Raw genomic sequence first — 20,755 nt, forward strand, 5'->3', positions numbered from 1 at the left:
ACATAATTTAATTGGGAACGTGATAAAACCAAAACTGAAGGCAAACAGATTAGGTACAAACAAACTCACAATAATTTAATAATATGACATGGACAACAATATATTATGAACAAAAAAGGCAGACAAGTTAAATATATGTAAGTTAGACGTTACAACACATTAATCTAATAAAACACATATAATAATTCCAATTAAATACCATAAGAAAGAAATAGTTCAAATTGTAGATATGCCACTAAAATGTATATAGAGAAATTCTAATTCGTTGATTTCATTTTGTTACTAGACTACAGTCCTGGAAGGAGTTTTAAAGGGGAGAAAGGAGAACGAGGACCACGGGTAAGTAAACAGCTATACTAGTAGTACGTCTTCCCAAAATATTTTATTTCTGTCTGGATGATAGCGTTACCTGTTATTCTTTTATAAACATAGTACGTGCGACTCAAAATAAATAATTTGTAATTATTAGACAACATATGGCCACTTCACCTGTTTTTGTGTTTATTGTGAATTTATATAGTAGCTCAGAGTAAAATCAACAGAGTATAAATATTTGATTTGATGGTTTCACGGATTAAGCCTTCTAGAATATGGAATTTGGCTAAAGCATAATGCTAACAAATTTTAGCAACTTGACTGCTTCATATAGTTTTGTCAAAAGGTATCCGAAAATTGTTTCTTAGGTTAAAATTACAAAATGTCCCCTTTTTGTTTTATTTACGCTCATTGCACACCTGACCATGTTATATTGTATATTTTAGGGACCCCCAGGAGAATCGATACGAGGGCCCCCGGGCCCTCCAGGCCCACCAGGACCCCCTTTTTCTGGGGGAGGTCGACTTTCCTACGGAACAGACTTCAGTGGCTCGGGAGATGACGGGGTAAATACTTTATAGTAATTGCTTACTTAACCTACAAAATTGATTAATATAAACACATCAAAATCAAATTATTCAATGACTCATGACTTATTCATCACATATAGCTAATTTAATGTAATGAGTTCAATTAATTTAATTCAATTTCAATTAATTCATTTTAATGCAATTTAAGAATCAATTATCCAACTTCCTAACCTGCTACAAAGTGCGTTGTGTACATGCCAACAATGCAAACCTGACTAGCTCAACCTTATTTTACCACAAAATATTTTCAGTTAATTTTTATTAGATTTTTTGTGCTTGGTGTCGTTATAGGGCACTTTAAATAAAAATTTTCATATAATCTTTCCATAAAAATCAGCTATATTTTTATTTAAATTTAAAAAGTATAAAATGGCCGCCGTTACGTCATTCTGAATTTGATCAAGATAAATTTTTGCTCTTACATGAGTAGCTTGTAGCTTAACAGACATACCAAGTGTCTTAACAATCGATAAGATCAATCCAAAGATAAAAATATGTATTTAAAAATACAAAAGGATGATATGTGGTAAACAAAGCAATTTCGGATAAAGATGTGTTCTTGATTTATTCTTTATCCAAGGAATCACTACGTAAGTTATGTATCTACCTTTTTTGAACACCATGTATCCCAACCAAAGTGTTTGCATCATGCATTAAGTGCCCTTCAGAAAATCTTCAGTATACAAATGACTATTATTAAAAGATTTAAAAATATTTCTAGGACTTTTAAGAATACAAGAAGTGGTCCCAGGATGACTTCATTTAGGAGATTTTTAAAGTGGCTGTATGTCTACTTTCAATGGCCTAATGCAATCATGACATTTGATTAGTAGAATTAAAATTACCATCTTCCAATGATAATTGCTAAAATGTTCACAGGTATAGTTCACAGGTGATAAATTTAATGTTCCATTCGTTATTTTACTATAGCAGAAAGCAGGTTAAACAGCTACGGTAGTTTAACATTACTTCTTCAACCAACGGTTTTGAAATACAGTAACCGGTATTCTTATACAATTTAAATTAGTTTTCTAAATTATATTTTTATGTTCATGCTAGCAATCGTATGGATCACAGGTATGAACCTAATAGTTTTAACATATTTCTGTAGTTCTCAAATACCACAAATTGTATAAATGCTTTGTTTGTAGTTTGTATATTCTTTAAAATGTTATAATTTAGAATGTTAAACATTCAGTTGCAATATTAATAATCCTATCAAAGAGATATAATTATTATAAATTCATACCAAATCAATTTGTTAAACTACTACGGAAAGTAATTTTATACAGTTGTTGTGATAGTAGTAATGTGAAAATAAATTTGCCATATATTACAGTACTTCCCTCTCGTACGCCTAAAAAAACGACTGTGCACGTTATACTTTTTAGTTAAAACTTTGCACATCCTTTGGGTAACACAACAGTAGCTAGTGAGTGAAATAAATTACATTTCCTACTCTTGAGCTGATTATTTAGTAGGGTCAAAATAAGTTAATAGCTTAGCTATAAATTACAGAAAAACATACTTTCTATCTTAAAAAAACTAGCAAATCAATAAACAATTGGTCATAAAACAATTGGTGTAATATTTGTGTGTTCTCCAACAGATATTCGGTATCGGAGATGATCTGACGGGTCCCCCTGGACCTCCTGGGATATGTTCCTGTAACCTGACAGAGATGCTGAACACCTTCAGTCATCCTGACATCATCCCAGGACCTCCGGGCATCCCAGGGATAGATGGCAAGCAGGGTCCACCTGGAGTTCCGGTGAGCTTCAATTTGTTGTCTTTTATATTTTTCGTGCGAGAAATTAATTGTGAGCAGTAAGTGTAAGTAGAATAAGAATTTCTCCATCGCTTCCGTCCCAACTATTACTAAGAGTCTGGTTAACAGATAAACGGTTGTTAAAAATTACAGGATGAAAAAAAAATATATTTAAGCTACAATTGGCGGTCGAAATAATTGATCATTTAATATTACGTAACAACGATGATATTAAGAATTTTAAATTAAATACTACATATTCTCAACTGACGTTGGTAATTTGTAACTTAAAGGTACTTGTGACATAAAACCTTTACCGTACTTATTTTCTTTCCTTTTAATGCATTCTAGATAAAAATATACCAAAAGCCACTGAATCATAATATTTAACAATTACTATTAGAAGAAAATTGCCGAGTTGCCACGTTGGCTATACCATACGTATTTATTTTTAGGGCATCTCTGGAAGAACAGGAGAGAGGGGAGCTCCAGGTCCTGTTGGGGAGAAGGGAGACAGAGGAGACGTGGGGCCGAGAGGTCCTGAGGGACTACAGGGACCTAAGGGTAAATATTGCTTACGTAAAAACTCTAATCTACAAATAAAATAAGATTTACGTTTGCACATGATAACAAATTACTATATGTAGTAGTAAGGATTTATTAAATAATAAGAATAATTTGTTAGACACATAAAGAAAAATCAAACGTACTAAGAATACGTAAGAATGAAAGAAAATCTTTGAAAATAATAAATAAATATTTCAATTGGAAACAAGAACATTTCTATGATCATATTTACTCTATGTTTACTCAATGTTTTAAATAAAGAATTCAACTGACATATATATTTTTAGTTCGGGATTATAACAATATTACTCTTCTTCAATTTGAGGAATGAGTCACACAGAATAAGAACTGAAACACTTTCCTTAGACGTTGAATTTAACATGATTTTTAAGATTTCCTTTTAACCATATTTTTCTTTTTGTGTTTCAGGAGACCCTGGATTACCCGGATTTCCTGGAACGCCCGGGACGCCAGGACCACCGGGTCCTCCAGGTCCTTCAGAGTTTTCTAATTTGGATGTAAGTTTAAACCTATGTGTATTATTATAACTAATTAAACAATAATATATTCACAGAGCCAAGTGTCTAACCATGTATGTAGTCTAGTTGTGACAGTTTGCTGCTACAGTGATTAGTTTTAAAAAATCCTTTAATAGAGGAGCTCCTTTTTTAAGGAGCTTTAAGCTCCTTTTTAATTGCTCGCATTTGATTTAAATATATTAGGGAGATTATTTTGAATTCCGTTTTGGAATATTTAAAAAAGCTCTTGTATTATTTTTTTATAACCAATCTACCCCTACTGATCAAATGGTTTGATTAAATGGAGGGGAAATTTTGCAAACCTCTGACCGAAGAAATATGTGAAGAAATATTCTCATAACTAGTTCAATGACAAAAATATGTACAACCACTACTCTTTTAAATACAAATCTAGAGACTGTGAAACAACGAACATACTTAATAAAAAAAATTCTTAAATGCTTAAATAATAAAAAAACTCTCTAGAGTTTTTAACGGTTTACCATAATAACCTAAAGACAGTATTGGGTGGCTGGTTGTATTGTATATTGGGTGTTTGATTTATATTTGTTGTTTATTATTAAAAATCTATACATACCCAATGTTATCTAGTTTTCAAAGAATCTTATAACGATTGAATGTAATTTTTATGGTGATACAATATGTTTTTGTTGATAGAACTTGTACAATATTGATTGACATAAATTACTTTATATGTAACTAATTTGTTTCATGCTATTAGCCTAGCTGGAAACCGAGATCTATGTTCAAGGTATTAAGCTTGCAGCATATACAGTATATACGCATGTAGATATTTTTTTGACCAGTGTTTTGTGTTCAAGTAATGTATTTAGTAAAATTCATACTATGTATTCTCATGTATACTATGTATGTATACTATGTGTTCATACTATGATGTATTCTTTACACTGAATCGTGACATTTGGTAGAGCGTTGTCAAATGTAAAAAGGTTTTAGCACATTTAAAGCGCCATCAGCCGATCTACAATGTGCAGTTAATATATCATGTTTTCCTAATTAATAAAAAGAAAAAAATACTTTTGCTACAGTCACCCGACAAAGTGGGCTACCTTGCACTGATTATAGTACAGAAAGCTACTAATTCCTGATTTTTCTTACTTTGCCGCAAACGTTTTACTTTGTCCCACAGTTTTTACTTTGCCGCTCAGTCTTTACTTTGGCGAACACCAGTATTACAACCAAACAAAAAAAAAACAGCGTGCTTTTATCATACACGTAATCCGTGTACGCTTGGAAATAAGTTGGCAACACTTAAATATACTACGACAACAATCAGCTGTTGCAGTGTTTCCCATTTCGTTCAACGCTTGGATTTTTAAACGTGATGTTTAGTGTTTGAAAGACTATGCTTTAACTGTAGGAAAGATATAATTTGTAACACGAGTGCAAAGCCACTTCGCCCACTAGGTACGCAAATAACTTTTCTTCACGAAGATATATTTACCACTAAACACATTCTACTTCAATGAACATTTTGTAACGAATATCTCACACTTTGTGTTTAATGACACAAAGGATATTAATTGCAATTTGAAACTGTTGGTTACTCAACCAAAAATGGTTTAATCAAAGTCGCAAACGGACCACTATCACTGATGTGGCAAGTGTAATGTGACGAGGGAGGTAACTTTCTCCCTCCCACATTTTGCTCGTATATTAAAATTAATAAACCCCTCCCTCTGCTACTCGTATTCTTTTATAATAAACGTGTTACGATATTTTACAGGAAATTAAATTTGTTGAAACCATTACGTTTTGGATGTATCCCACTTATGACTTAGTTTAGAGCAATATGATTGTAAGATGTTTTAGGTTTATAACCGCTGAGTGTTTACTTATTATTATTATTATTATTATTATTAAGAGCTTGACCTTAATTTAAGACCAGTCTTCGTGTATTCAATTATTCTGATAACTGCCAATCCTCCTGATACTACACTGACTCAGCAATTACATCCAAATAAAGTTTTCATCTTATACTAGCATAGTGTATCATGAGTAATCAATATGTCCATCTGCAGTATCCCTAGAAATTGTAAAATTGTCATAATATTTCTAGCGATTATTTTAAGCTGTTTATTAAAACAAGACATTACAAGAATTGGTTATTCACTTGTAAGTTCTGAAATGAATATGGAAGTATTGTAGTCCTTCTAAGTTGTGACGAGATTGACAAAGTCGGTAGCACTCGTCAAGTGTAAAGTAGGCTAAAAGGAAATACGCCTGTGTGTTCAAAAGAACATACGTAGGGGACTACAAAAACTTATTAAACGCGAGACAAATTTTGAACATAAAAAACCTCATCAACCTTCTTATTACTTTAATCAATATATATCCCACATAGGAAACTCTGATGGGTGCTGGCTTCGATTCGTCCGTTGGTCGACCTGGAACACCTGGACCTAAAGGAGAACCGGGAGTGGACGGGGCTCCAGGACTGAAGGGTGACAGGGGGTTCCCGGGGGATAAGGGAGAAAGAGGAGAGGGAGGACAAAAGGGACAAAAAGGAGAGCGAGTAAGTATTCTTATAATTGATCCAAATTTAATATAAATGTATATTTTCAAAGCAATACATTTTAATTTACGTTCTTAAACGTATGATATCAATATTAATAAGGTATTAAAATCAAGCATATTTAATATAGGCCTACGTGTTTAGTTTCAACTAAGTTTTGTACAACTTGAAATTCTTTTTTGAGAATTTTTATATTAGGCAAAAATTTATTTTTAATTCCCACTATAATTATATTGTGTAGTTCTGTTGTGTTAGGATGGTATTTTTTTAATTCCATTTAATATCAAGATTACTAAAATTCTTGACCAATACGTTGTTACTAACCGTTCGTAAATTTATGACTGTAATATTTTTTAATCTTTTTGCATTTTATATCAAAGATGTATACTAATTAGTGTTTGCATCTTACAATTTAAAGTACAAAAGAGCTTGAACACCATTTTTAGCTCTTTCCATCAGTTTTAATATGATACAAATATTTTGATCCATTAACTCTTTGACTTATAATATTGTATTTGTAAATAAAATTGGAAAAAACAAATACCATTTGTATACTAACAAATTTAATTTATTACATAAATATTAACTACTGAATTCAAGTTTTTAAATTATAGATGATATTATAACACAAAATATTTTAGGTGATAAAATATAAATTGATGTTTTCTAAAATAAAGATTTTTTTCACAACTCATAATGCAAATCAACATCTACAAAACTTGAGATACCATGAAGTATCCATATAGGTCCAATCAGTCTTATACAAGCTATATTATGAGAAAATTTAAAAATATAAAATATGTTATGTGAAAAAATATAAATATTTGTCTACTAAATAAAAATTTGTCTCACAATTCTAATTGTAAATCAACGTATACATAACTTGAAATATCACTATGTATGTATACATATAGGTACAAAACACTTACTTACGTTATAGCATAGACAAAGAGAATTAAATAATTTATAATATAATTATAATTATAATTATTTAATCCTTTTTGTCTATGGTTATAGTTAAAACATGTTAATTTAAGTATAAAAATGTGTATTTAATTTGTTTATATATTTTGAATATATGTATTTCGTACGACGCTATTCCAACTGCTATTTTGATAACCATTTATTTTTTTACGATGTACTCTTAACTGCACAAAATTTTTACGTTTAAGGATGTTTATTAAATGTACAACATTCATTTTTAACTTACAGGGCAAACAGCCTAGGAGTAAAACTGGTATTTTATTGTTGATGTGTTATAACAGGGACATCAGGGACCTACAGGGGTACAGGGCTTCAAGGGAGAACCAGGTACACCGGGTACAGAGGGGAGGCAAGGAATGCCTGGCGAAAACGGCCGTCCTGCCAGCAAAGGAGAAAAAGGTAAGACAAATGTAAAAGTAAATTTTTTTAGATTTGTGTAGTTTTAACAAACTCAATCAATAATTTGTGATTTAATATTTTGAAACGTAAAGTCATCCAAAAGTTATATGTTAATTGATTTAATTTCAATGAAAAGTGATCCTTTTGGTCTACCATCATCCTTATCAATTAGCTCAGCAAAAGGTTTTGTGACTGATGCTATATGTATTTAATAGTATTACTCAGTTTATCCGTTGCACCTTTTTGTTTTGTGGATAACTTTTGAATGTTTGTATAGCAAAAACATTTACACAATTTCTTCAAAGTTTTTGTTTTTTTGATGGGATCTGTTTTGTTTCTGACGTGCTTGTTTATACATATTTGTCTCAGTGATGTATCAATAAAATAAATGTTATCATTGGCCATTTGATGTTCAATATAATGCGTAATAAATATTCTGATAGTATTAATTTATGTGCTTATATAAAGATAATAAATCCATTCATCTTACTATGTTTCGTGGCAGAATAAAATATTTATTTTGATTTGATTTTTTATTCAGGTGATTCAGGGTCCCCGGGACCCCCAGGTGCCCCCGGTCCGCCAGGAGTTGTTCCCGCAGGATTTGATCTGGAACTGACAGGATCTGGCCTGGGATCTGCTGCAGGTAACCAACGGAAATATTATCATTATACAATGTTTTAAAATGTATCCATCGTTAACAGCACATAAATGTACATACATCATCATGAAATTCAAGCATACTTTTTCCTTTGGTGTACCGCTGCTATTTGTACATATACAATTTATTAAATAATCTTATAAATTTGGATAGCAAAAAATGAACTACAAAAAATGCATTATTTTAATTCAGTGTTTCTATAACTGTTAAAGAATTCGGTATGAAAGGGGAGCCAGGACCAAAAGGAGAGAAGGGCGAATCTGGTGATAAGGGAGACAGAGGAGAGCTGGGCCCGAGTGGTCCATCTGGAATACCTGGATCTGTTGGATCTCCGGTACGTAACAGTATTTTCTGTTTTCTGTTTTACTAAAAATGTTATTAATTCAGTTAATTTGTGTTTTTACCAGGAAAGTTTTGGGGTAGTTTTGATTTTTTCCATTTCTTATGTATTTTAGGGTGCTGAATCCGAATCTGAGGTTTGCCAACAAAAATTCTTGACGCAACATTGACAAAAATGAGAAAAATATGGAAAAAATTATATTTTTTGTAATATTTAGCTTATAACTCAAAAACTATCAACTTTTTGTTATTAGTCTATATTATAAAAATTAAAGTACACAAAATTTGCTACAAAATGCACCCCTAATGTGGTAATCTCCGATGAACCGTTTAGGCTCCAGAGCTATTTGAAAATTGGAACATTTTGTGTTAGTTTTTAAATTTCTCCAATTATTCTGTCAATGACATATATTCATTTTGGATTTATATAAGACCTTTGCCTGGGCATATACAATGAATATATGTCATTGACAGAATAATTGGAGAAATTTAAAAACTAACACAAAATGTTCCAATTTTCAAATAGCTCTGGAGCCTAAACGGTTCATCGGAGATTACCACATTAGGGGTGCATTTTGTAGCAAATGTTTTGTACTTTAATTTTTATAATATAGACTAATAACAAAAAGTTGATAGTTTTTGAGTTATAAGCTAAATATTACAAAAAATATAATTTTTCCCATATTTTTCTCATTTTTGTCAATGTTGCGTCAAGAATTTTTGTTGGCAAATCTCAGATTCGGATTCAGAACCCCAAAATACATAAGAAATGGAAAAAATCTAAACTACCCCAAAACTTCCTCGCTATGAGTAAATTTAAATACAAATTTACTGGATTATATACACAGTTAGATTAAATATACATTGTCAAACCCTCGCGATTAACTTTAAATTCGATTTCATTTTTTTTCACAAATCAATATACAATGATTCAGTGAATAATTAATTTTCCTACAGTTACCTAACAATGTACATGTTCTCTCACTGATTTGAGAAAGTCAGCCAAAGTCGCCAATTCTCATCAGTGAGACGATGTTAACATTGTCTCACTCTAATTACTTTGTCTCACTCCAGATTTGCAATGTGAAGGCACGAAATAGTGATCGCGTAACATGCAACAACGTCGTATGCGCGCGAAATACGTTGGCAGCACTGGCTGTAAATCAGCTGGTCAGCTGTTGTGTACTTCACATTGAATGTTATATTAAAAGCTCACTTCTGTGTAAAAATAGGTTATGTTTCTTCACAAATTAGTTTGTTTTATAGTAACTGTAGGAAAAGTATAATGTGCAACTCGAGTTCAAAGTACAATTGCCTCACTCGAGAAACCATTCCTCACTCGCCTACGGCTCGTGAGTAAGGATTTCTCTCGAGTGAGTCAATTGCTCACTTTTCTCACTAGTTGCACAAATAACTATTGTTTAACTTTTTTTAATAATAGTGTTTCAATTACAAAAATGAAGTTTACTGGTTTATATATTATGGTCGTTTAAAGTTTGTATACATTTTATTTAGGCCTAAGCATTAGATTCTAACTAAGTCATTATTTTCACTTGGAATAGCAAGGCGTAATATCATTTATTTTAAAACTAAATCATTTATTTCTAATTTAACTTTTACCACGATTTTTCTTAATAGAAATGTGTACATCTTTTACAAAAGTTAACACTCTTACCAAATCTTACATGAGAAGATTCTTATTTGAGACGAAAGAGCGTGAATGGTTCTATTACATCCACCCTTTCACAAGAGATGAGTGAAACTGAGAATGTATTGATATATAGAAAAAAACGCGCAAAAATCCTTATGTGAATTTGTATTTGGTTGATATTATTAAGTCGAAAGAAGGACTCTTAATATCAGAATAACTGTGACATAAGTAAGGAACAGCTGACAAAGATGTGATATCTCTTGGTATTGCATCAAAGTGTTTCACATCACAGAGCTGCACATTGCAGTCTGCCAATCTTCTAGACTTCATTCACTCTCAGCATATGTGTTCGGCTCACTCTGTTTTCTGTATTGAAAGTCTCCTTTTGTGTTTCCAAGCTGGAGTTTGTTTGAAAACTTATATAATACGGTCACTGAACATCAAAACATATTATGTAAAATGTTTAGATACATAGTAAATTATATTATCTTGGTTGAAATAGTTGACGTTATATATAGTAAATGATTCTGTATTTTTATTAATGAGTGAATTAGATATAGTATTGTGTGTTTAATTTTCCAGACCCTTAATTTTAAATTAATTAAGGTAAAACTACGTGTTGGATTATATTTGAAGGAATTATATTAGATTAAAATAATAAGTAAAATTAAATACAAAATGTTTACATTTGCATGTTTTTACAGTAGGTAATGGAACTCCTTCAATCATAAAGTCTCTAATTTCTAGTTTTATGATGTATTTATATTCATAACCATACCGTAAAAATATATTTCCTTTCATAACTAAGAATAATAAAGGAATTAACACAAAAAACTTTTACTTTAAAAACAATCTGATAGTTTCCATTTTGATAATGGCATCGTAATGGAAATTATTATAAATAATTGTTCAGGTATAACCTTTGGGGGGATTGACGAAATATTACAAGAATGTCCTTTATGAAAGATACCTAATATCTCAAGTAGACTTACTTTTATAACAGTATTTCTCCCTCTTAGGGTCCAGCAGGTGAGAAAGGTGAACCAGGATCTCAAGGACTCACAGGTCCTCTTGGACCTGTGGGATCCAAGGGGGAGAAGGGGGAGCGAGGACCTCCAGGTACAGCGATGTCAGGCGAGGAGGGAGAGTTGATCACAGTCAAGGGCGAAAAAGGGGAAAGAGGCAAAAGGGGAAGAAGAGGGAAACCAGGACCTCCAGGGCCGATGGGTCCTTCGGGAAAACCAGGTCCTATTGGGGAGATGGGTATTCCTGGGTTTACGGTAAGTGTATACACTTTTTAGTGTTTAAATGTTAGGCAGTTTGAAGTCAAAAATATAACAAAAATACATGGTTTTTGCCTCATATAAATATCTTTACGCTAGACTTTAGCCCATAATCCCATATCAATCCAAGCTTTCCTTAGATAACAATAACTTTATCACTTTAAAATTTGTTGAAAATCAGCGGGATTTGAACCCATAACCTTGGGGAACAGTGCTTTCTTTTTACAAAAAGTTGGTCCCCTTACAGTTCGCTCCCTATATTTGAAATGGTTAGGATCAAAGTAATAGAACAAGAGCAGTGTGCACTTTGCAGCACGTTGTGATCCTGCAAACAGTAGCTACTTTAGTTATTCCTATTTCGTTACAGCCCTGAATGGAATCACAAGTCTTTTGAGTTTAAAAATGAAACGAATATCAGGAATCTGCAGTTTTTGTGTTCGGTGCATGTCTTCTCCAGAGATGACTTTTCTATAAGAAGGAAGATGATATTTTATCTTTAAACAACAATTGTTATGTATAATATCCATATCAAATCAAATGTACTGTCCGTATGTTTATTTAATAACATGATGCAAATGTATTTTTTCATGCATCGATTGGACTCCAGAAGAATGATGTACGTATTTTTAGGAGGCTATACATTTATTTTGTGAACTGGTGTTGGGTTGATTATAAAGAAATACTCAAATTTGTAGTTTTCACACACCCCAAGTCAAGTAAAATGTGCCAAATATACTTTGCAATGTATTACTCTGTATTTTAATACTGTAAAACCATTACATAGTTCAATATGATTTAGTCATGTTAAGTCGTTTAAAAAGGTGTATGGGCCAAATATTGATTCGCCTTTTTACGAGAATAAGTTAACTGCACTGCATATATTTCACAGGGGCTCCCTGGAAGACCGGGACTGCCAGGAGAAAGAATGGTAGGCCCTAAAGGAGATAAAGGTGAACCTGGACAAGTATTAGACGTGGTAAGTATGATGTTATAATAGTTTCAATAAAATATACAAAAGTATTATAAGTGATAAAAATGATAGTTAGTTTACACATCAAAAAGTAAACTGTCAACTGAACCAAGTCACTGTATACTTTTTTCACGTGATAAATTAAGTCATATTCAGAATCATTTCTTAAATCTGATCAAAATTGGGCCCATGCTACAATGAATTTCTTATTACTGTATTGTTTTAAGATGTTTCTTCTTTTTTTGTATAATTCGATGGTCAGTTTCTTGGTCCGTATTGAAATTTATTTTTTTCCATCACATATCTGAACCAGTTTTAATCATTTGAACCAATTAAGTACTTAAGTAATTAAGTACACTTTGTTGTGGAAATCAAAAGTCATAAAATTGGCTTAATTCTTTTCTATTAAAAAAAGCATCGTGAAAGACTCCTTAGGTATCAACTCAGTTAAGTATTCCCCTAGCTAGAGGCATACGTGTACCAACTATTACAAACAATAATTTTCAATAAAAAGTAATTACGTAATTTGTTTTACCAACTAGACAAGTATACAAGTTATATACAAGTCAACTTTATCGACCTCAATTTCAGATAAAAGGTGAGAAAGGAGACCCTGGCATGGATGGAAAGGCAGGACCCCCAGGCCCTCCTGGAATGCCGGCCCCCGGGACCAACACGCAATACCTCCCTCTACCAGGCCCACCCGGGCCCCCAGGACCCCCTGTAAGTAACTGAAAAGAGCAGATACTATCATTTTCTTTTAAAAGCAGAATATAAAACTTTTAAGATGGTGACAAAAGTGTTCTGGAGATTTTACCTGTGGATAGCTAGAAACGTAGTGTCAATGATAATGCCACAATACGTTTTCGTTTTAGAGTATGTAGAGGTAAAAACATAGTTTGATCCAGTATGTTTCCTTTTACGTATTTACTACCTACTACTAGAAATTGAATTAGCATGCAAAGCGAATTCCTTGTTTTCCATTCGTCTCTCATTTTCTGTCCATGAAATTTGTTCACTTTCTGTTAGTTTTCCTTATATTTTCTCCGGCAATTACTTTAACAAAACTGTTATCGAACCGGTTATTATGTTTTGATAAATATTTATTTCTATAACATCCATTATTTATTGTTGCGCTACTTTATATGTTTTTAACTTGGCCATTCATTATTCAATGATGTGGTTAAATTGTGGTTAACGTAAGCTTTCTAATAAAATCATTGGTTTACACGACTAACTGTTATCCTCTTTAACTGCTTGTTATCCACATATATGTCTGACAAGTTACCTATCTTGATACTTCTCAATTAGCTTACACTTTGGATAGAAAATAAAAATAAAAATAAAATAAAAAACTTTTTAAATACGATCTATACTTGTGGAATTTTGGCCTTATTGTAAGATATACCCTGGAGATTGCGTGTTCGTATATCGTTTACTTACACCACTTATTTACCTAGGGACCTCCTGGAATGCCGGGGATTGGCACGAAGAGAGAGCCTGGACCCCCGGGTCCTCCTGCAGGCAGACATGTGTACGGGGAAGCGGTCCATCATCCCAGACAAGGTTGGCTGTTGAAATAACCTTGGATAACCTTAAATCAATTCTATGTTTAAGATAAAATTAAAATTGATTTAACTAAAATGGTGTAAAAGAGATCACGCGTGGAATAAAAAATATTTTGTAGTTAACAAAAGAATGGGTTTATTTTTTATTTTTGTTTTTTTTGTTTTTTGTTTTTTTTTTGTTTTTTTTTCAGCTTTCTTTGTTCGCTATCCTTATTGTATAAAACTTACTTTAAAATGATTCTTTGATCTTACGATATGGTTGCATAAATTACTTAATGTACCTGTATTCCGATATAGTTTAGAAAAACTAATCAGGATATTTTAAGTTATTTTTCAATGTCATCGAACAGGTTATAGCATTAAACACTTACAACTTTATAATCAATCTTAACAACACATACAAATCTGCAGAATAAACCATAACATTTAACATTTTACACGCTGCAAGGACACCGTGGAAGTTTAGACGAACTCAAGGCTCTCAACAATCTCCACGGCGCGAGAGAAAAGTTTGAAAGTGAGTTACAAATGTGTTGCTATTATATGCAGACTAATAAATCAAAATTATAACAGTCATCATTATATTCAATATATCATGACCTGCTGATATAAACCGCTCGTCTGGAACGTATGTCGACTTAACATCATCCTAGACTCATAAAACGCATTTAAGTTCCTTTATATTTTTAGCTTGAAATAACAGCCTTTCTTTAGTAGGCCTAAACATTTGTGTTAAATGTATGTACATTTTTCTATGTTATATAATTTTAAAAACAATAACGAATTATAGCTTTAGTAAAAATATCACTATAACCAGGTGTCAGAACACAAATGTTTCGTCTATTTCCCAAACATTAAGTATTTTTAAATAACTTATCTTTTGTTAATTCAACAACCTTTTATCATAATATTTTTAAACAGGTTCCTACAAAACGACAGAAGCAGGAAAGGACGAAACTGTAAGGATAGTGCCTGGAGCAGTCACCTTCAAAACATTACAGGACATGGCCACGGTATTGTATTTACTGAGAAACAAATAGAAACAAATATTTTGAGGAGAAAACAAAACATTTTGAACGTATGTTATATTAGGCTACATACTTTACGTAATTTTACATTCAAAATTATTCATAATGTGAATTAGATTAACCAATATGATAGTTATTATTCTACTATTTTGACGATGATTGTTAATAATCAGTAATATTTCTAACTTTATCTTATGCCTTTGCATTTTCAGACCTCACTAATGTCCCCAGTGGGAACGCTAGCATATGTTATAGATGAAGAAACTCTCCTTGTGAGGGTCAATAACGGCTGGCAGTATCTTCTGGTACGTATTTTTATATCATATGCAAACGATAAAAAAACACAAATAATTCCAAAAGATCTAACCTTGTTATATTCACTGTATGATAATTCAAAATACTTTAAAGTACTTGTATGACTTTGAATAGAACAAATCACTCCAATTGACGTTACAGCAGTTTTTGTGCTTTACATATGCTAAACAAGTCTTTTTCATCACTCTTTGTTCGAAAATAGCCCATTTTTGTACAGCTGAGATCTTCAAAAATCGTTAACTTCCATATACCAAAAACAAATAGTGATAAGTTGACTTTTCCTGACTTAACATTACTTTCACTATACAAACAGTACTTTTTCTAACATCAACAAAGTTAGAACTGAAGTTTCCGGTTAACTTAAAAGGAGCGAACACCATTGTGTTTTAATGAAAAATACATAACAGAATATTGATTTATTTAAATACAATTTTTATTAACAGAGTTTATAACTTGCATTAATATCAAATTTAGACTAGTTTAAATAGTTAAGAAACACAGTTAAATCTGACAGAACATAGAGTAGAGAGCACTGATTATTTGTAATATTAATAATTGTAAAGCTAACATTATAATTTGTACACCCGTATTTTGTTAAGATTAGAAAAACTAATAGATTAAGAAATATCGGATATTTTTTCAGTTTTATGTAATAGTTTTGTTTTATCGGGATAAAAAGTATCGTTCAATATTCGTCACGAAAATCCCATTTCGGGGATTGTCTTCGACTCGCATGAAAAACACTATTTCACCCCGAAATGGGTCACTTTCGTGACTAGTAGTGAAATATACTATTGTTAGTATTTAAGTGTAATATCAATAATAGAGACAATCTGATGGATGGAATTATCTGACATTTAGACTGTCGCATACTCTTTAAATAGCTCATTTAAAACAAAAATATAATTTTTGTTTGAATTTAGTACATTTAAACAGCAGGTTCCAAATAGGTCTACTTCAGTATCCGAAAGCCCATGATTTTACATGAATTGAGGTGTATGGCACCAGCGACACGTGCTCCGAGGTAAATTCCTGAGTTTTTATTATTTATTTTACTTCCTCCACAGCTTGGACAGCTGGTGCCCATCAGTCAGGAGCCTGACGTTGCGCCTCCACCCTCCGTCCCCGTGGAACATCCCAGACCTCCCCCTGAGGCGTCCAACCTCGTATACCACAACCTGCCTATGGACAGCCCTGACATCAGTGTGGTGAGTAACATGCCTCTAGCAAGTGTTGAAAAATTTTCATATTTGATCCTTCTGATTTTAGTTTTATTTCGCTTACTGTATTTCTTCCAATCTATTCATTTCAAGTATCTAAACAATTTCTTACGTATGGTTTTGTAATGTAAATTTTCTACCTGAATGATAAGTTAATTGTTTTCAATACGTGATGGATATGCATAGGAATTTATTCTTTAAAAGGTTTCTTGTTCACAATAAATTGCATTATTAATATAGCTAATAACACTAATGAATATAACAAAATACTAAGTAATTTATGCTCGAAGTAAACAATTCTTGTGACATTTGTTTCTTTTTTGCTGCCAAGCCCGAGCCCAGAGTGGTAAGTAGAAAAATAATAAAACAATAAGTAAACCAAATATTCCATCGATTAATTTGGGTTTTAAAACCCATTTACAAATATATTTAAGGAGTTTTAGATTGGTTTATCTGAAACATAAAATGAATATGAAGTAGCCAGGTTTGTATTTGCGACATTGTAGCATTAACCTTTGCTTTTTTTATAGGAACACGTTCATGAAAACACTACGTTGTCTGGACTATTTATTCATTCAATTACCCATCCGAGTCGTTCCCTTGGGCTCTGGAGAAGATTATATTCAACTTTCGTTATAACATTCAAACAGTATTCCACTCTTCCCTGATAATGTCTCTATGAATTAAATTAGCCTTGATTACAACTTCCAGTATTTCATTGACCTTATGGTCTATTTTTGTTCAGCTGCGTCTAGCTGCCCTCAACGAGCCCTGGTCCGGCGCCTTGGGCGGACAGCGAGGCGCAGACTACGCCTGTTACAGACAGGCGCGGAGGGCGGGGTTGGGCGGAACCTTCAGGGCGTTCCTGACGTCCAGGGTGCAGGACCTGGAGTCTATAGTACGTGCCTCCGACAGGGGCCTGCCAGTCGTCAACATCAAGGTAGGTCCCTACTGTATGCTGTGTCACCCATACTAGATTGTTCAAATTATTATTTCTTTACTGGAGTTAAGCAACTAAATGAACTTAAATGGTCATCTCCCCACCACGTAATGTATTACAAGGTTGAATTAAATCTCTTATTTAACCAAACAACAATGTGCATATTAATTTTATTTTCCATACATCATTGTTACGATTGTTATAAAAATACTATTATTTGTGTGTTTAGGGAGATGTTCTTTTCAACTCGTGGAAAGAGATTTTCTCAGGAGATGGCGGATACTTTTCCCAGCCTCCTAGAATATACGCCTTCAATGGCAAAAATATTATTACGGATATAAATTGGTAAGTTACTTTTGTATAATGAAAAGTTAATTAATTAGTATTTTTACATAGTGAAGACATATTTACCCATTGTAGGCTATATTTGTGCAATTTTTCCTTTAACACTAAGCATCATATTTTTTTGTTTAGAGTAAAACCTCTGGCCACATTATTCAGCAGCATTAGCTTCTTAACGAATACCACGCGTTTTTCTTACCACTAAAATTATAAACATATTGCTGTCGATTTGGTCTCATTATATTTAGACAAGCACTTCAATTAACAATCATCATTTACAAACTAAGTTTTTTTTAAGCACCAAATAATCCAAATAATTTTTTAAGTCTAAATCAATGAAACTAGGCTTCCCTTTATACCTATATTGCATTCGTCGTTAAAAGTGGACAGAACCAATTCCATAAACACCTCTACAATATGTACAAGAATAACATCTAATAGTCTAGTATGTAGCGTAAATGATTGATAGTTAAGAGTTAATGAGAAAGCATATATTTACAATTAACTACGACTCGAGCCATTGATCAAATGTGTAATGATATAGAACACCTAAATCCAGCTCTGAACATTGAAATGTTGACTCAACCTTTTCTTCAAACCCATCTGCCTTTACCATAAAACCATCCCCCTTACTTATCCACTTTAACACAAAAGATACATGTAAATTCTTAAATACATGTATAGTCTAGCAAATATTTCATTTACGTTGTTAAATGAGTCCAGCCTTGTACAATATACAGAATGGGGATACAGGTTACACGATGGTTTCACTATTTCATTCAAGCCCTCTGACCCTTTATCTTTTCTAGGCCCCAGAAGTACTTCTGGCACGGGTCGCGCCCCTCCGGCGAGAGAGTACCGGAGTCGTCCTGCGGTGTTTGGGAGACCGACGACCAAGGCAAGTCTGGACTAGCGACATCGCTGCTATCAGAGAGACTGCTAGGCCAAGAGTCGCTATCGTGTAGTCACAGGTTCGCCGTGCTGTGTATAGAGGTCGCAAGCAGCTCCAAGCGACGACGCCGTTCTAGTGCGGACGAATAAGTAGACTCTGCCTAGTGCGGAACCTTTTGTACCGATGCGTTTTGTACTTTTTTATTTGTTAGGTAGGCGGAATTTAATTTAGAGCCAGTATTAGTTTCGTAAATAGATTGTTTTTTAAATAAAATTTTAGAATAAATTTTATATAAATTTAAATAATTTATTCGCAGTAATCTGACAAAGTTAACTCCATATGAAAATAATTTTGTTATAGCAAGAATACATTGAATTTAGTTTTAAACTATATTTTACCCAATATTACAAAACATGGGCTTTGTTAATATTTTACAATGGCAATCGAAAGTGAACAATTTTATTTATTATCTAGCTACATTTTACCCGATTATTTCATCATTATTTAAAAAGTTTATACAACGGTTCACGACCTAAAACCATTTCTAAACAAAGCTTATTAGTTGTGTAGGTTAACCTTAATTTTTCCCCTGTTAAGTTTCATTTTTAAATACATTGTATTAAACGTAAAAGACCACTAATAACACCAAACTACACTGTGTCTATAGCAGCTTTCAAAAACATCACCAATTAATACGATTTTAAGTATTTAATTTTAAGTTTAGGTTCACGTGTAAATATTATTTAAGGACATATTGTATATACAATTGGTCTGTCTTGGACAGCTGTTAAAGAAGGGTTTCGTTTTAACATGTTTAACACATTTGACCACCGTTTTACTTTAAAGTAAATCTCTGCTAATTGAAATATGCATTTGGAAACTGTATGTCTCTCTATGTAATGTTTTAATATGTATAAAGTGTAGAGTTGTTTTCGGTGATTTTGAACTTTAAAATGGTGCCAACTAGATTTTGTTTAAGAGAACAAATGTATAAACCGTATGTATTTCAATACCATTATCTGAATTTTGACTTGATTGTGATGACTGGAATATGTACATTTCTGTTAAAATAAATTTGTGATTGTTTTTTATATTGTTTATATTGTATTCCCGATCAATTAGAATTAACTTTGTTGTTAAGTTCTTGTATGAGACGAAACCCGATACGAATAACTGTAGTGCAGTTTGTATTACTAAGGACAGGAAAGTCTGAGAGGGAGATATCTTTAAATCCATAGTTAATACCATATTAAAAACTATATGTAAAATATTAAACTATATCAACATAACTCTCTGTGCAAATATGTCATAATTAATAATTGTGAAATAAAGCATAATGCAGTAAAGCATACATTAAATGATGGTCTAAGAGATGATTGCACATTTACAAATAATACGAATCGTAGTCATTCAAACATTTAGTGTTAACAACACAGTTGTAGTAATAGTGTGTTACCTAAACAAACGAGCTAATTTACAACTAACAATAGTACAAAACAAATCAAGCATATAATTTCAAAACGTAAATTATATTTTCAGATTGATCAGGACATTCGTTTAAAACAAGTGGTCAGATTCCAAATTTAAGATTTAACCAATCGGAAGAAAGGTGAGTGTTAAGAAGAGAAGTTTCACAGTTTACCTCAAGTTTTTGCATCATGCATAAGCTGAGGAAGGGTAATTTCTTTTTAAGGGCCTCTTTACGTACCTTGCTAAAGTCTAAAGTTACTTTCTCGATGATAAATAAAACCTCGAATTGTTCTACTATGCTCCTAAACAAAAAACTCTCTGACCTCTTAACATAAATATTATATTGGCTTATAACTGACATTGATAATATATTAACTA

General features: G+C 32.4%; 1 protein-coding gene across 3 annotated transcripts in view; it reads left to right on the plus strand.

Annotated features, from left to right (window-relative positions):
* The window catches only part of LOC128983334 (collagen alpha-1(XVIII) chain-like), a 162,097-nt gene extending 142,195 nt beyond the window's left edge, over window positions 1-19,902 (plus strand). For 2 of the 3 annotated variants that reach the window (XM_054402585.1, XM_054402587.1), the window contains exons 3-25: window positions 287-339; window positions 762-881; window positions 1,965-1,982; window positions 2,515-2,676; window positions 3,129-3,237; window positions 3,670-3,758; window positions 4,501-4,530; window positions 6,145-6,315; window positions 7,581-7,698; window positions 8,240-8,344; window positions 8,572-8,693; window positions 11,369-11,629; window positions 12,522-12,608; window positions 13,194-13,325; window positions 14,063-14,168; window positions 14,619-14,687; window positions 15,092-15,183; window positions 15,411-15,503; window positions 16,581-16,721; window positions 17,065-17,079; window positions 17,479-17,673; window positions 17,903-18,018; window positions 18,825-19,902. In XM_054402585.1, the coding sequence (XP_054258560.1) occupies window positions 287-339; window positions 762-881; window positions 1,965-1,982; window positions 2,515-2,676; window positions 3,129-3,237; window positions 3,670-3,758; window positions 4,501-4,530; window positions 6,145-6,315; window positions 7,581-7,698; window positions 8,240-8,344; window positions 8,572-8,693; window positions 11,369-11,629; window positions 12,522-12,608; window positions 13,194-13,325; window positions 14,063-14,168; window positions 14,619-14,687; window positions 15,092-15,183; window positions 15,411-15,503; window positions 16,581-16,721; window positions 17,065-17,079; window positions 17,479-17,673; window positions 17,903-18,018; window positions 18,825-19,056 (2,636 nt within the window). In that variant the 3' untranslated portion in view covers window positions 19,057-19,902. The remainder of the gene's footprint in view (window positions 1-286; window positions 340-761; window positions 882-1,964; window positions 1,983-2,514; window positions 2,677-3,128; window positions 3,238-3,669; window positions 3,759-4,500; window positions 4,531-6,144; window positions 6,316-7,580; window positions 7,699-8,239; window positions 8,345-8,571; window positions 8,694-11,368; window positions 11,630-12,521; window positions 12,609-13,193; window positions 13,326-14,062; window positions 14,169-14,618; window positions 14,688-15,091; window positions 15,184-15,410; window positions 15,504-16,580; window positions 16,722-17,064; window positions 17,080-17,478; window positions 17,674-17,902; window positions 18,019-18,824) is intronic. The other variant, XM_054402586.1, reaches the window with a different exon arrangement.
* The last annotated feature ends 853 nt before the right edge of the window (window positions 19,903-20,755 follow it).

This window comes from Macrosteles quadrilineatus, unplaced genomic scaffold (genome assembly GCF_028750875.1).
Source record: "Macrosteles quadrilineatus isolate MER2022 unplaced genomic scaffold, UCM_ALF_1.0 Scaffold_1__1_contigs__length_201487025, whole genome shotgun sequence".
Classification (NCBI taxonomy): Eukaryota; Metazoa; Arthropoda; class Insecta; order Hemiptera; family Cicadellidae; genus Macrosteles; species Macrosteles quadrilineatus.